We start from the raw sequence: 15,403 nt of genomic DNA, 5'->3' as shown, positions 1-15,403 counted from the left end.
AGCAATATCTTATCAACAAACTCTGCAAAACTAAATTTCTAAGTTGACATATAAAGAAAGTAATATGGCTGCTTACAGAAGGAGCTGCCACATCCTTGCCCTTGTTCGAGATGATCACCTCTCCTGGATTATTGCCAGGATTTCCCGTTGGCGGTGTACTGGGAAGGTCAGCAATGTTGTGATGTGAGGTTGTCAGTAACAGTGGAAGTACTGGATGACACGTAATATCATTCACACGAAACCGATGTCCAGAAGCACGACATGAATGACCGATAGTAAGAACTTGAGTAAACTTCGAGCGATCTGCAAATGTTAGCTGCCACAAATTTAAGGTACCATTGGAATGTTTAGACACCAATGAAATGGTTGGTGATGGATCAGCAGAAACTGAGTCAGTTAGACTTCCAGCATTTCCTGAATCTGCTCCGGAAGACCCCTTATCACTTCCAGTCTTTGCAGATGTTGGTTGAGCTATTTCATTACTGGGTGCAGTTGAATTCACATCTGCCTCCTCCTCTATTACACTGGGGAGAGGAGTAGGCACTTCAACCTCTGGAGCTGCTGGCCCATTCACAGGCCCTCTTGTTGTTGTAGGTGCTCTCAACACATCACGATAGTTCGTATGGCAACCATATGCATTATACAAACATACGTTAGTTGACATAGTCATTGCATCACCCAGCGGGAATGTGTTTGGTATCCGAGTTGCAAAGGAAACTTGTGCCTGACGGAATGATCCAGGATGGTACTCGTCAAGCCAGTCTGCAACCCTAAGAAAGAAAAAATATAAATTAATACATATAAAAAAATGTTCCTTATTTAATTTTCAAATGTCCAGAAAGCCAAGCCCTGCACTCAACTGTCAACTACCATCTCAACCACAATAAATTTTACTCTCTCTCTCTCTCTCTCTCTCTCTCTCTCTCTCTCTCTCTCTCTCTCTCTCTCTCTCTCTCTCTCTCAAGCTAGATTGTTCACCTTAACTTGTTTTCATGTTCAGAATAATGGTAATAAGAGGCTCAACACAAGTAGTTTTCACGTTGTTAATAACTGCTGAAATAAGGGTTGTAACTTTTCTGTTAATAACAACAAAATAATATCTAAATAAAATAAAATAACTCAAAAACTTAATTAAATAATTGAAATAAATTAAATTAATAAAAATAATTAATCGAAATGTCCGTAGTATAGGCGCCAGAGTTAACCAGAATGGATCCCTCAAATTTAGATAGAGTATGATAATTCTGTATCTCCCAGGGTGAGTACATAATGCTGCATACTGGTACATCTGCTTCAGGCCTTACCTAACCTTCTGAAAACGACTAAATAGGTAGGAACTGCACCTAGGTTCATCAATAACTCCATTGATTCTAAAATAACTAACTATATTCTCAATAAAATCCGTGCATGAGCACCTCCTCAACACACCAAAATATCCATATACTACACACACAAAATATTACTGGAAGACCCCATATTTACAACCACAATGAAAACAATGGGAAACAAAAGCAAGAACTAAGCCACCATTTGCAGTTAGTCTGTTTAACAATGTACACACATGTAGATAAGTACCCTTCACTGCCTCTGTATCAACACGACTTGCCGATTCTCATAATCGGCACTTATATCACACAGATACTGTACCTCATAATACTGTGTTCACTGATTAACACTTGTTTTAAAGATATATTCACTTGAGCAACACACGCTTGTCGTTCCTGAACATAAATTATGGAAAGTCTGAGATAGAGCACCTCCCAGCTTTCACCAACATGTAATACCAGGCCGCCACAAGTGTTACAATACTTTGTGCCTACGCACTCCACAATTGTAGATCAGCCACGTTCCACAAACATAAAAATACTATGTTCCACAAACATTTGAAGTCCAGTCCAGTATAGTGCAGCAGTGTCACTCCAGTACCGTATTGTGAAGTTTCACTCCCGTATCGTGGATTCGGTACTACCTAATTCCCGTACAGTGTGTCCAGTTCACTTGCGCTGTTATGTCGAAGTTTATGAAGACCTCCGCTTCCCCCTTCCTCTCAGATGATAGATCAAAATTCATCCTGGCCAGCTAATCATGAGTAGATCCTCTAGTCAAGACCACGCCCTGAACTTCTTCCTGGTCCCTAGACAATAACAGACTCTGGGGTGTTTCACACGAGCCATCAGAACTTTTTGACTACAGTAACAAGTCCACCTCAACAAACTCTGGGCTATTCACATGAGTCATACAAAGTTCCCGAGTGTATGACTAGCAATATTTTCCCAACCGTCCTACAAAACAAGTTACTCATGCTGAATATGGAGACCTCCCAGCTTACAAATATTAATGACAAAATATACAACTGAAATAATAATAATAATAATAATAATAATAATAATAATAATAATAATAATAATAAATCTAATACTGACAATAATATCTCTCACTTCTAAATACTGTGTAAGGGAGTGATATATGTACTATCACATGGTATCCGCATTATTTTTAATGGACCTATTTGCCACTTAACACTGTGTTTGTGCTGCAAATTCAAAAAATGCAATTATTTTCAAAACCTGATAAGTACTTTTCGAGAGATTGGAATTTATTTGAATATACTTGATTTAACAGTCCTACTAAAATTTCACTCCAGCAAAGAGAAAAGCGAACGCGTGGCCTCGGCAACGGATACTCTTCTGCTCTCTGCTATCTCACTCGCATTTGTTCACCCTCACTAAAATTGCTCACAGTCTCGGTATCACTAAGGACAAATTGTCCCCACTTTGGAACACAAATGAAATTTTCATCTCAACCAGCCAGCAAATCAGCAACAACTGAGCACGCTCTATTGTCGGGTCATGATGATGTGTTCCAAAGATGCTTGAGCTCTTACCCACACTAGATACTACAAGTCCAGGATTATACAGGAAGCTGTGGAAATATGTAGAAATCTTAACAATTTCAACAGGGACACTGGCTATCAATTAAGTAATATATGGTTGCCAGCTATAAAGGATTTACATAGGTAGTTCCCTTCCCTGTCACTTCAACTATTTTTATCTAGTTTCAGTGTTTTCCAAATTCATACGTTCCTCACCACCAGATGTTTCATTCCATGCTTGTCTCAGTGTCATACTTTCATAACGTGTGTAGACCTGTTTTGTGACCTCCTCTCAGACTGATTCTGATGGTGCTGTCAGCTTCTGCTTCAAATGTTAGCACTGCAAGGTTAACACAGGCTAGAGTGGCATGGAGAACTGTATCAAACCAGTCTATGGACTGATGACCCAACAACATTCAATAACATTTAATTGGCCTTCTGCCAATAGAGCAATGTTTAAGTCTTCTTCTTCTTCTTCTTCTATGACCACATACGATCACTTTAGTCAGTCCGTCGTTCAGGTCTGTTTGAAGGGATTGTTCAGGCTTTGCGTTATTTGTGGTGTCTTATGTTGTAAGGCCTATTTCCAACAGGTCCTCTCTTACTTCTCTGATCCATTTACATCCTGTTGAGGTATTTTTTGAGATGAGATTGTGTTGTACTAGTTGTTTCAGAAGTCTCAAATCCTGCATCCTCATGATATATCCAAAGAATCCCAGTCACCTCTTACGCATAGTATCTGTAAGGGGTTCTAGCTCTTTGTACAAGACTTTGTTAGGTATTAACTGCCACTGTCCCATCTTTCTGGTATTTTTTGTTGATGCAGGTTCTTCCAATCCTCCTTTCAATTTTCTGACGTCTGTCAGTCTTTGATTGTTTATTCAGGTAAAAAAGTGTTTCTGCTGCATATGTAGCTTCCAGTTTTATAACTGTGTTGTAGTGTTTAATTTTTGTATTTATTGATAGACATTTCTTTTTGTAGATATCCCATGTTAATTTTTGTGCTTTAGCTAAACTATTGTCTATAATAATGTTGTTTTAAGGTCTCACTAACTACTTTCGAAGGTTTTCAGAGAAGCCGAAGTGCCCGAATTTTATCCCGCAAGAGTTGTTTTAATACCAGTAAATCTACGAAGACGAGGCTGATATATTTGAGTACCTTCAAATACTACCAGACTGAGCTAGGATCGAACCTGCCAAGCTGGAGTCAGAAGAGCGCCTCAACCATCTGAACCCCTACACCTGGCAGTACTTAAGTCTATAATCATTGTATGGACAGTGTGAACTGCTGTGGGAGAAAAAAAAAAAAAAAAAAAAAACGCTGTCAATCCCACAAAGTTACATTTTAGCATGTTATAGGTACCTAATGGCAATTAGACATCTTAAATCAACTGAAGTGTGCATCAAGAAGCCAGCAATCAAGTTCTAAACAAAATCTGATTTTGATAAAATGTGCAGATATGTGGTATTGCAAGTTCACTTACACTAATAGAGTGCAAAATAAACTCATCTCATATAAACATCTGATATTGTGTTCAGGCACTGAAAATATATACGTACCAAATAAGGAAACTGCCATCGATGGGATGGATGGAGAATAGGAGGTCAGGACTTTGATGCCAGTCTCGAAGTAAACACTCAATTGCAGCATCTAGAGGATCAGCGATTTGTCCAAACAAAGGACCCGAGTCAGTTGCTAATGAATTAATAGAGGTAGTAGCACTGGAAAAGAAATATTACTGATTTAATTAAGGTCACTATATAAATAAAAAAATACTAGAAGAAAACAACTTTTACATCAACTTTGTGTCATAAATGCAGTTTAATTGTGAGCTGAGCCAAGCTGTTTTCATAACATGCATTACCAGATATGTGGAAAATGTGAATCCATGAGCACACACAACATTCTGAAGTAACAATTAAACTTTTAAAAAATATTACAATTTGATTCAAACCAACATAGTTCTCCTACTGGGGATAACTCAAATCTCAATTATATTAGAGAGCACCAGATCCCTTTTGAAAATCAGGAACTCTCCAGAATAAAACAGAGACATATACAGTCTTAACCAGGTAGGTGAATGGTTAGTTGAACACTAAAAGAACTGCTGTATGCATCATCATCATCATCATCATCATCATCATCATCATCATCATCGATTTTCCGCTCCAGCAAGCCAGGTGCGGGTGTTTACGAGCCTCTGAGTTCGTCCTGTCCATCCATAGCTGATGTCTACCTTTTGCTGCCAATTTACATCATGTTTGGCAAGGTCTTTAAAAATTTGCTTTTTCCAACTATTATGAGGCCTACCTCTGGGCCTCCTACCAACAACATTCCTTTCATAGTATGCTCTTGGGGTCCTAATTGGAGCCACCCTTCTCGTATGTCCATACCATCGTAATCTGCTTAATTGTAAGGTTTCCAACAGGCTCCTGTCCAATCCAAGTTGTTGCCGAATACTTTCATTCCTTATTTTCTCTCTTCCTGTCTTTTGGAGACACGACCAAAGGAACTTCATTTCAGTGGCCTATAGGCGACTTTGTGCAGATCTACTCAACGTTGCTGCTTCCAGTCCGTATGTTATAATTGGTACAAGATATGTTTTGTACAGTGTGAACTTGCAAGCTTGGGGAAATGAGTCATTCCAAAGTAATTGACGAACAGAGTAGTAGAATTTTGATGCAGCTTGTATTCTGTTGCCTATCCCGTGGTCAATGGTATTGTCAAAAGGAACTAAGCTCCTTAAGTATATGAAGTTATTGATAATGTCTACTTCATTTTGCACTCGCAGGTGGACTACTTCAAGTTATCGACTCATCACTAAAGAGACTGTTTTAGTTCGGCTGATGATCATTCCCATTCTTTCAAATTCTTCTTGCCAAAGATCTAGTTTAGCTTGAACTTCTTCTTCTGCCTCACCCCATAGCATAACATCATAAGCAAAAACAAGCAATTTTGTTGTCTGATCCTCCATTTTCCCTGCTTTTATAACCTCATCCATTATAGTAATGAAGAGAAGTCGTGATAGACAACTTCCTTGTTGGACTCCGCTCTTGGTTTCTAAACAGTTTGACCTGCCTCCTCGAATTTGCACACCGCTCTTTGTCTCTCGATACAGTTGTTTAAATTGTTTAAATTAATCACTTGCAATAATTGCTTTAAAAATTACTTATAATTTATAAATTTACTCATTCGGGACAAATATTTCAGGTTCCCTATGGGAATAAACATGTATATCATCTATATAGTTGTTTTACTGGAGCTACAATCTCCTCTGGCACTTCTTTACATCTCAGACATTCCCATATGGGAGAACATGGCATTATTGGCTGGTGTGGAGCGTAATATATGTATATATATATAAGTGCTTACATGGTACATGATCATACGCAGTGGTACTAAAATAGGTACATTCTGAAAGACACAAGCTTCCTGAAGTCATCAGCAGTTACCCATGTGTAAAGGAAAATCATACACACTTACCCACATAAATGTGCATTACAGATGACTTACGGTACAGAAAATAAATTTTTTTTAAAACAAAGAAAGAAATCAATAAATTAATAAATTAATTAAAACAGTCTTACTAAGTATCCAGATTCAGGTGAAAGATTAGGAAGACAAGACAATAAGCAACAATAAATGCCAGGAAAATTTGGTGCAGAGGCTAATGGATTTATGGACAAAATAAATATGTCTAGTAGAAGTTTCAATGGAAGCCTAGATAGACATACCGGGTGGTTCACCAGCCCCTTGCGATTTAGTTTTGTGCATCCCATCGCGTTGACTACAATTCTGAAATTCAGCGGTCCATCTCCCTAAAGCATGGTAATATAACAAGATGTGTGGTTATGGGCTATGAACAGCAGGAATTGTTAGCGCCACAATTAATTCATTACGAATACCCCAAATGAACCCATAAAATGAGTACAGATATGAACAATATGTACCCTATAACAGGAGGTGCACACAGACCAGGAACATGTATTGTATAGGCTGGAAACTGCATGTCAAGTCTCACAACAGCTCACTTGGCAAAAGCGCAGTGAGAGTTGTGATAGTGGAGGGAGCTTGAAGGTTCGAAACCCATGCAAGTTTTTTTTCTTATTTTCTAAATACAGTCAGTTGACTGGGATGTGGCAGGTTTGTATACTTAATAGTTTCCACAGGCTGATTTGTTTATCTGGCCCTGAAAAGGGCCATTGGCATGGTGGCATATGGTATGGAGCCAGGTTGGAAGAGGCTGGGAAACAAGTGACAGGATTTCAGTTAATTATGTCTTAAACACAGCACCTGCTCGAACAGACGACCTCTGAGGTCAATATAGAGTTGTGCGCGATACTGTACAGACCACCTGGCAAGTTGCAATATCTCCAGCATAACAGATCGGCACACCTCAGTCATGAGTTGTCTAAAGTGACCAGGATTACTCGGTTTCTATGCATAGTAGACCAGCTGTTTTACAGGGTCCTACAGCAAAAAATCCTCGGGCGTAAGATCGGGTGATCTGACGGGTCAAGGAACAGGTCCTCCCTTTCCTATCCATTTATCAGGATACGTCGCAAGGAGAAGGCTCCCAACGACCATTGCTGCATGCGATGGAGCTCCATGTTCAAACCACATCCTGCAGCTGTCAAGGAGTGCCACATGTTCCAAGAATGGTGGTAGGTCATATTGGAGAACTGCAGATACCATTCTCCCGTCAGAGGTCCCTTAATGAAAGTGGGACAAAAGAGGTGATCATGCACAACACCATACCATACGTTAATGCCCCACTGTACCTGAAATGCTGTGTCATACCCAATGGGGATTATCCACATTCCAGTAATGCATATTAAGGGGATTAACGGTCTCATTGTTGTGGAACCGTGCGTCGTCCGTAAATAAGATGCTCGCTAAAAAGACAGAATCAGTGTCCATGTGCTGTATGGTCAATTGTCAGAATGCCACCCATGCTTCGAAATCATGACCATGGAACTCCTTGTGTAAGTGCTCAGATGAAAACGCTCGGTATGCAATAACCGCATGACAGGTGCCCGGCTGATGTTTGTCTCCTATGGAATGGTCTGTGTGTTAGTGCGAGGATTAAGCCAGGTAGCATCCAACACAACCCCTTCACTGTGAGTATACGTCACAGGATGATCTCAAACAGGCCATGTCCTTCCCAGGGACACAGAAGCTTGTAGACATCATTCCAGACTCTGTAATGTCATGCCTGTAAGTTGTCTATCTGGATAGCATTCCTGATACAGGCATTGTGTGTGATAGGCATTCTGTCTAGTTTCTCCATAGATGAGTAACATATTTACATACTCATAATGAAATACATCACGAGGCAGTGAATAAAGTTTGTGTTGTGTTGTGACTTGCCTCGAAGGAGGAGAGTTTGCGCAGCTCCATACTACCTGCCATTGCATGTTGTTATTGTTCCAATAGGGCACACTCTGCATTACCTGTGGTCTATGAAGTTTGGAATATGTAAGATGTAGCTAATTGTTTGCCTGCATCCTAGCTACAGGCCATCACCACCTCATCCTCGTACAACCCAGCTCAATACCCAATGCCATGATATATATGGCCCATTACGGGGCCAAATAAACAAATCAGTCTATGGAAAGTATCAAGTATGCAACCCTACCACATCCCAGGCAATTGGCAGCAAAATTTTATAGAAGGTAAAAAATACTTGAGTGGGATTTGAATCTTCGAGCACCATCCCCTATCACAACTCTCACCGTGCCCATGCCAAGTGAGCTATAGTGCGGCTAGACATGCAGCATGCAGTTTCCAGCCTATACAATACCTGCTCCTGGTCTGCGAGTGCACCTCCTGTTGTAACGTATGTGTTCTTCGTATCTATGCTTGTTTTACGGGTTCATTCAAGTACCCATAATGAAATAATAGTAGCGCTCACGATTTCTGCTGACTTCTAGCCAGTAAACACAAATCTTGTTATATTACCCCTGTTTAGGGAGGGACTGATATATTTCAGAATTGTAGTAAAAAGGGCAGGATGCATAAAACTAAATCACAATGGGTTGGTGAACCACCTGGTATATCACGTTGTAAAGTGTTTAAAAAAAAAAAACACAAAATGGACAAAAAAATTATAAGGTGATGCAATGCTAAATGTGAAGTATATCTGAGCGAATAAACAAAAGATAATTTTAGGCATTCTTCAAACATTCCCTACAAATATGTAACACAAATGGTTACAAGCACACCTACTGTGTCAAAGTTATCAGTTAAAAGAAATGCTGCGTCTTAGCCTTCATGAATTTCAATTACAAAATTATACCAAATTTATAAATAATGTAAGATGATGATATGTCGGTCTCCTTGTCCAAATGGTCAGCATACTCGCCTTCAGATCAGATGGCCCCAGATTCGATTCCCGGCCGGGCTGGGGATTTTAACTGTGTACGGTTAATTCCTCTGGCTCGGGGATTGGGTGTTATTGTCTTAATTAACATCTCCTCTATTACATACGACACATTACACTACCCGTAACTACAGAAACATGCACAAGTGAATAGGCCTATGTCCCTTCACACAGGGTTGGTGTCAGAACAAGAAGTGTGACCAGCTGCAAAAATGGGTCAAATCCACATGCTATGCTGACCCCAATACATTGGGGAAAATGCTAGAAAGAAGAGATGTGATGGAGAAGTGACTGATTATGAAAGATTTGATATCAAACTAACTCATTAAAATTGACCTCACCGAGCTCGATAGCTGCAGTCGCTTAAGTGCGGCCAGTATCCAGTAATCGGGAGATAGTGGGTTCGAACCCAACTGTCGGCAGCCCTGAAGATAGTTTTCCGTGGTTTCCCATTTTCACACCAGGCAAATGCTAGGGCTGTACCTTAATTAAGGCCACAGTCGCTTCCTTCCCATTCCTAGTCACTTCCTATCCCATCGTCGCCATAAGACCTATCTGTGTCAGTACGACATAAAACAAATAGAGAAAAAAAAAAAAAAAGACCTCAGCGTAAATCTTGACATAATCAGTTTTTCAGAAAATGGCATCTGGCTCCTAGCACAAGTAAAATGCAATTATCCCTGTTCCCCTTAAATCACTCCACTTGTTGTGTAACTAAATGGCACACCCTTACTTCACAATCCCAAGCCAAGGAATCCTGGAGTAAAACTTGACTGAATATTCTCCTTCAACAAACACATAACCAACTCAGGTTCCAAAATTAGCTTGAGGAATGATATTCTTCAAAAAACTTGCTGGAATTACATGCTTGTACATCTACTTTACAAATGTCAGCACAGCCCAGTGGCACTCAACCTGGCTTGATGCTGCTTCCCTTGAGTGGCAGCTTCGGTTTAATAAAGAATTCCCCTTCAGTTTTCGATCTCCCATGAAAAACTCTGGTTTTGCTTAGTCGAGTTAGAACAGACCACAGAAGGTGTGGATCATTACTCGATAGTAGTGCATATGACCATCCCCGTGCTGTGACCGTTGAGAGATGAACCAGACTGCTCACCCCATTACTTCTGAGCATGATAAGTGAGTATTCAATGGGTCTACTGATGACTTAATTATTCAATGACACCCAACAGAGGCTAGGAATTCTCAGCAGGGTTTTGTAACTTTTTATCTTATGATCCCTCACTTTCACTGTATATTATAATTTAATTCTTATTTATATTCTGTTAATACAGTAGAAGTTCACTATAGCGAGTATGACATATAGCAAGAACGCTGTTATAAAGACAGCTTTTTTCTGTCCCTTGAAAATCCTTATATTAAACTGTATTATCCTTCTGTAACAGCAAGAACCGGGAAATTTATTCAAGGCAAGATGCGCGGGAGTTATTTGGTTTACGAGGCATAATAACCTGTCATTGCGGCAGAAAAGTGTTTGTGCCAAAAACTGCTCCGATAAAGTCACAGAGTTTCACAAGCATGTGATCAGGTTAAGGCAGATCGGCAATGCTGACCAAATTTCTGTGTATATTGACATGCTAAGAAACACTACTGTTCCTGAGAAGGGAGTGGCAAGTGTTCTAATAAAAACTACCGTCAACGAAAAGTTACGTTTTACGGTGATGTTGGCTATTACTGCTGATGGCTGTAAATTACCCCCGTACATTGTATTTATATTTTATATTATATTTTATTGTCCTTCATTTCTTCTGCACTCCCACTCTCTCTTATTATAGTTAATAAATTTTCCCTTTCAATTCAAAATTTAAAGTACATCTTGTGCAGTAAGATGCTCACGCATGCCCACTTATGTGACTAATCTCATGTTTTAATTTGTTTTGAAATCTGTTAATTTCCAATAACAAAGTTTTGTTATGATCCACCTGTTCAATACATTATAATGTTGTCATATTTAAAATATCTTCATTAATTAAAAAGTTATATGTGGGACATGTTTCGCTCCCTTACAGAGCATCATCAGCCAAATCTGAATCTCGAAGAATGGTTATGTTTGTAAATAATGAGTAATGACATAAGAACTATTAAACAATTTTTCACAAACTTAAACTTAGTCTACTAGAATATCATAAAATACAGAATCATTGGAGATATACCTTACTAACATGGGCTTAATAGGAAAGATACATTAAAATTGTGGAAGAATGAGTTGTTCTAAAATATTTAAAACAAGTAGCATGTCTAAAATCTTAGAAAGACGTGAAAATCAATCTTAAGAGCTGAATTTGAAGATATTCTTTGCAATGAGATCTGGTAAAAATGTTTTTTATCCGTTGAGGATAAGAGTCTATAAAGATTCAAAAATCTCGTCAATTTGATATTTGAACTTGTGACAGGATGAATGTTGGTCTTTGTGAAATTAAATGCTTGTCGTCATTTGACCTCAGCAAATGCTGTTGAATAAATACACTCTTATTGACGTTAGTGACCGTATGTTGAAATAATGGATTTAATAAGGCATGATTGAAAGGGACGTAAATCGACGATCGTATTTAAAAGTTATCAGGTAGTTTATCTTGTTGTAAGTACGTCCAATTGCTGTTTGTCAGTTTGGTGTTATCGAAGGCTGTGTGGTGACTGCCACCAGGCACGGCTTATTAAATCAATTATTTCAACGTACGGTCACTAATGTCAACAAAATCATATTTATTCAACAGCATTCGCCGAGGTCAAACGACAACAAGCATTTAAATTTCATGAAGACCAACATTCATTCTGTCACAAGTTCAAATATCAAATTGACGAGATTTTTGAATCTTTATAGACTCTTATCCTCAAGGGATAAAAAACATTTTTACCAGATCTCATTGCAAAGAATATCTTCAAATTTAGCTCTTAAGATTGATTTTCACGTCTTTCTAAGATTTTAGACATGCTACTTGTTTTACATATTTTAGAAGAACTCATTCTTCCACAATTTTAATGTATCATTCCTACTAAGCCCATGTTATTAAGGCATGTCTCCAAAGATTCTCTATTTTATGATATTCCAGTAGAGTAAGTTTAAGTTTGTGAAAAATGGTTTAATAGTTCTTAAGTCATTACTTACAAACATAACCATTCTTCGAGATTCAGATTTGGCTGATGACGCTCTGTAAGGGAGCGAAACATGTCCCATACATAACTTTTTAATTAATGAAGATATTTTAAATGTGACAACATTATAATGTATTGAACAGGTGGATCATAATAAAACTTTGTTATTGTAAAATGCCCACTTATGTGCCTCAGAATCTGGGGAACAATGTGAGGAGTGGATAAAAATGTCATCATGCACATGTTAAATGATCGTCCCGTCAGCTACGAGTACTACAGGTAGTAATCAATAAATTCAATTCAAAGAAATGGATGGAGAGAGGTGTTAAATAAACAGGGTACTAAAAAAAAGCATTGTGTCAGAGCCTAAAAAGCAACTGCTGCTCATCTCGATGACCTGCAGATTGGTAGTTTACACAGTGACACGTGGTTAGCATGATGATTTCGCTAGGTAGTTTTTCATGGCATTCTAGACTTGAACCAATAGCTGTCATATAGTTCAATTGTTCTCGCATAGGCAGTGAACTTCGAGCCAGTTAAAAGTCCCTGACCTGGCCTGGATTTGAACCTGGGGCCTCCGGGCAGGCTTGCTGACTCTGGTCTGTGGGGTCAAATTTTAGTAAAGTGTTTCTTATTTAGAGGAGGAATTTTCATAGTACAATGATGCCCTTTATCCACATCGGAAACCCCCAATTTTAGCATAATTCTCCATGAATCACCGATAACATTCACAAAGGACTCTCACAACACAAAACACGTAATCCTCCTTTTTTATAATTGTTTCAAGTTGCACTGACACAGATAGATCTTATTGTGATGATGGGATAGGAAAAGGCTAGGAGTGGAAAGGAAGTCGGCGTGACCTTATTTAAGGTACAGCTCCAGCATTTGCCTGGTGCGAAAATAGGAAACCATGGAAAACCATCTTCAGGGCTGCCGACAGTGGGATCGAATTCACTATCTAATGAATGCAAGCTCACAGCACGGCCAACTCGCTCACTCATGAAATCCTCAGTCATACATTACAATAGCTGAAAATGGATTCTCACCTAAGACACTGATGACTGTGTGGACCAGTCATACATTACAATAGCTGAAAATGGATTCTCACCTAAGATACTGGTGACTGTATGGACCAGTCATACATTGCAATAGATAGATTCTCACCTAAGAGACTGGTGACTGTATGGACCAGTCATACATTACAATAGCTGAAAATGGATTCTCACCTAAGACACTGGTGACTGTGTGGACCAGTCATACATTACTGTTGTATGTCCGGCGCTTCCTTCTCGCTCCACCAGCCAGCTGCACGCGCGCCGGTGTATCATTCTGCTAGCTTCGACGCGCAGCCCTCAGTGCGCGTGCCTGACCATCGAGTGTACTATAAATAGGAGCTCCCTGCCTGCTCAATGGCCCACTTGCCCGGTGTCCAGCTCCAGAATACACCCTACGTCGAGCACGGAGGCTACTCCTCTTGAAAATGTGCTTCGACCAGGTGGACTGAATTTCTGGCAGTACGAGGTCTCACCTCTGGTCACCGCTCCCTTACCTGTTTCCACTGCCTATGTTCCGTAATTCTTTTACAAGCCATTTTCATTCCCTAATTTATGCAAGCTCCCTTAGTTTCGCTAGGTGGAATTTCTTCAATCAATTGAACTTGCTTTTTAGGAATTCAGGCACTTCAACAAACAAGGACTCTCAAAGACATTTATGTTAGTGTGCCAGATAGTTCTCGACTATCAACGTGTCAATTCACAAAGACTATCTTTTCAAGATAGAAGTGTATATAAAGACTGTAAACCTGTACATATTGTATAAAGACAGACTTTTCTCAAGATTCAATATTCCTTTTTGCTTCAAAATAAATTTCAGTTATTTGTGTAAATATCATAAAGTGAAGCAATAAAAGTTGTGTTTGTAAATTTCAACCTTGGTTACAACACAACTCTATGGCGACGAGGTAAAAACGCAACCACCTACAATTCTTCGACCCCAGTTGCCAACTCTATGGCGACGAGGTAAAAAGCAGCAACTCTACAATTCTTCGACCCCAGTTGCCAACTCTATAGCGACGAGGTAAAAAGCAACAAACTACACGTCATCAGCCCCAATCGCCAACTCTATAGCAACGCAGTAAACACGACACTACAATTCAACAGGCCCAGTTGTCAACTCTACGGCGCCGTGCTAAACAACAACGACACTCCAACCCGTTCTGACACACAGCTTACCTTACTCTTTCTTGCACGCATCTTGCAATGGCTACTGCGGAACAACTCGCTACGGTCTTCCAAGCCTTACAGCAGCAACAACACCAGTTTATGCAACAACAACAGGCAGCATTAATTCAGGCTATTCAAGCTATTTCTGTCTCTACACAGCCATCAGCTATTCCTCCGTTCTCTGCTTTTGATCCGGCTAAGGAAGAATGGTCAGTTTATTTAGCCCGTTTACAACAGCATTTCATCTGCCATTCTGTCACAGATGATCAACGCCGCCGCGCACTATTTCTTAGTTCGGTTGGCAATGCTACGTGTGAATTACTACGTAAATTAAGTCCGGAAGAACACTTATCTGAGGTACCCTTCACGCAGCTCTTGGCCCGTCTCACGGAACACTATGCCAAAGCTCCTCACATAGTGGCTGCTCGCTATAAATTTTTTCAAAGCAGAAAGCAACCCCATCAGACACATACTGAATGGATAACTGAAATGCGTGGTCTAGCTAAACCCTGCCAGTTCATCTGCTCCAAGGACGGTTGTGGTTCATCCTACACTGATTCTCTCATTCGGGACATGATAATTTTACATACTCCTGAAGACAAAATACGTTTTGACGCTGTCAAGCAGAGTAACCCTTCTTTAGAAGACGTCCAGCGTATTGCTACGGTTTATGAGCTTACTACCAAGACTGCCGCAGCCATAGCTTCTCCACACGAAGTTGCACAAGTCTCGCCTCAGGCCCGCAAGTCCTCTGCTACAGTGAACCGTATGGATAAGGCGCTCTCCACCAAGCATTCTCGCCAGGTTCCCTC

At 39.8% G+C, this 15,403-nt stretch overlaps 1 protein-coding gene across 2 annotated transcripts in view; it reads right to left on the bottom strand.

Annotated features, from left to right (window-relative positions):
* Positions 1-15,403, bottom strand: part of Rbcn-3A (Rabconnectin-3A) — a 732,274-nt gene that overhangs the window by 632,664 nt on the left and 84,207 nt on the right. For both annotated transcript variants that reach the window (XM_067136957.2, XM_067136958.2), the window contains exons 11-12: positions 4,433-4,594; positions 77-770 (exon numbers count right to left, since the gene is read on the bottom strand). In XM_067136957.2, the coding sequence (XP_066993058.2) occupies positions 77-770; positions 4,433-4,594 (856 nt within the window). The remainder of the gene's footprint in view (positions 1-76; positions 771-4,432; positions 4,595-15,403) is intronic.

The sequence above is a fragment of the Anabrus simplex genome, chromosome 1, assembly GCF_040414725.1.
Source record: "Anabrus simplex isolate iqAnaSimp1 chromosome 1, ASM4041472v1, whole genome shotgun sequence".
Taxonomy (NCBI): domain Eukaryota; kingdom Metazoa; phylum Arthropoda; class Insecta; order Orthoptera; family Tettigoniidae; genus Anabrus; species Anabrus simplex.
This window is presented reverse-complemented; position numbering and strand designations above follow the sequence as displayed.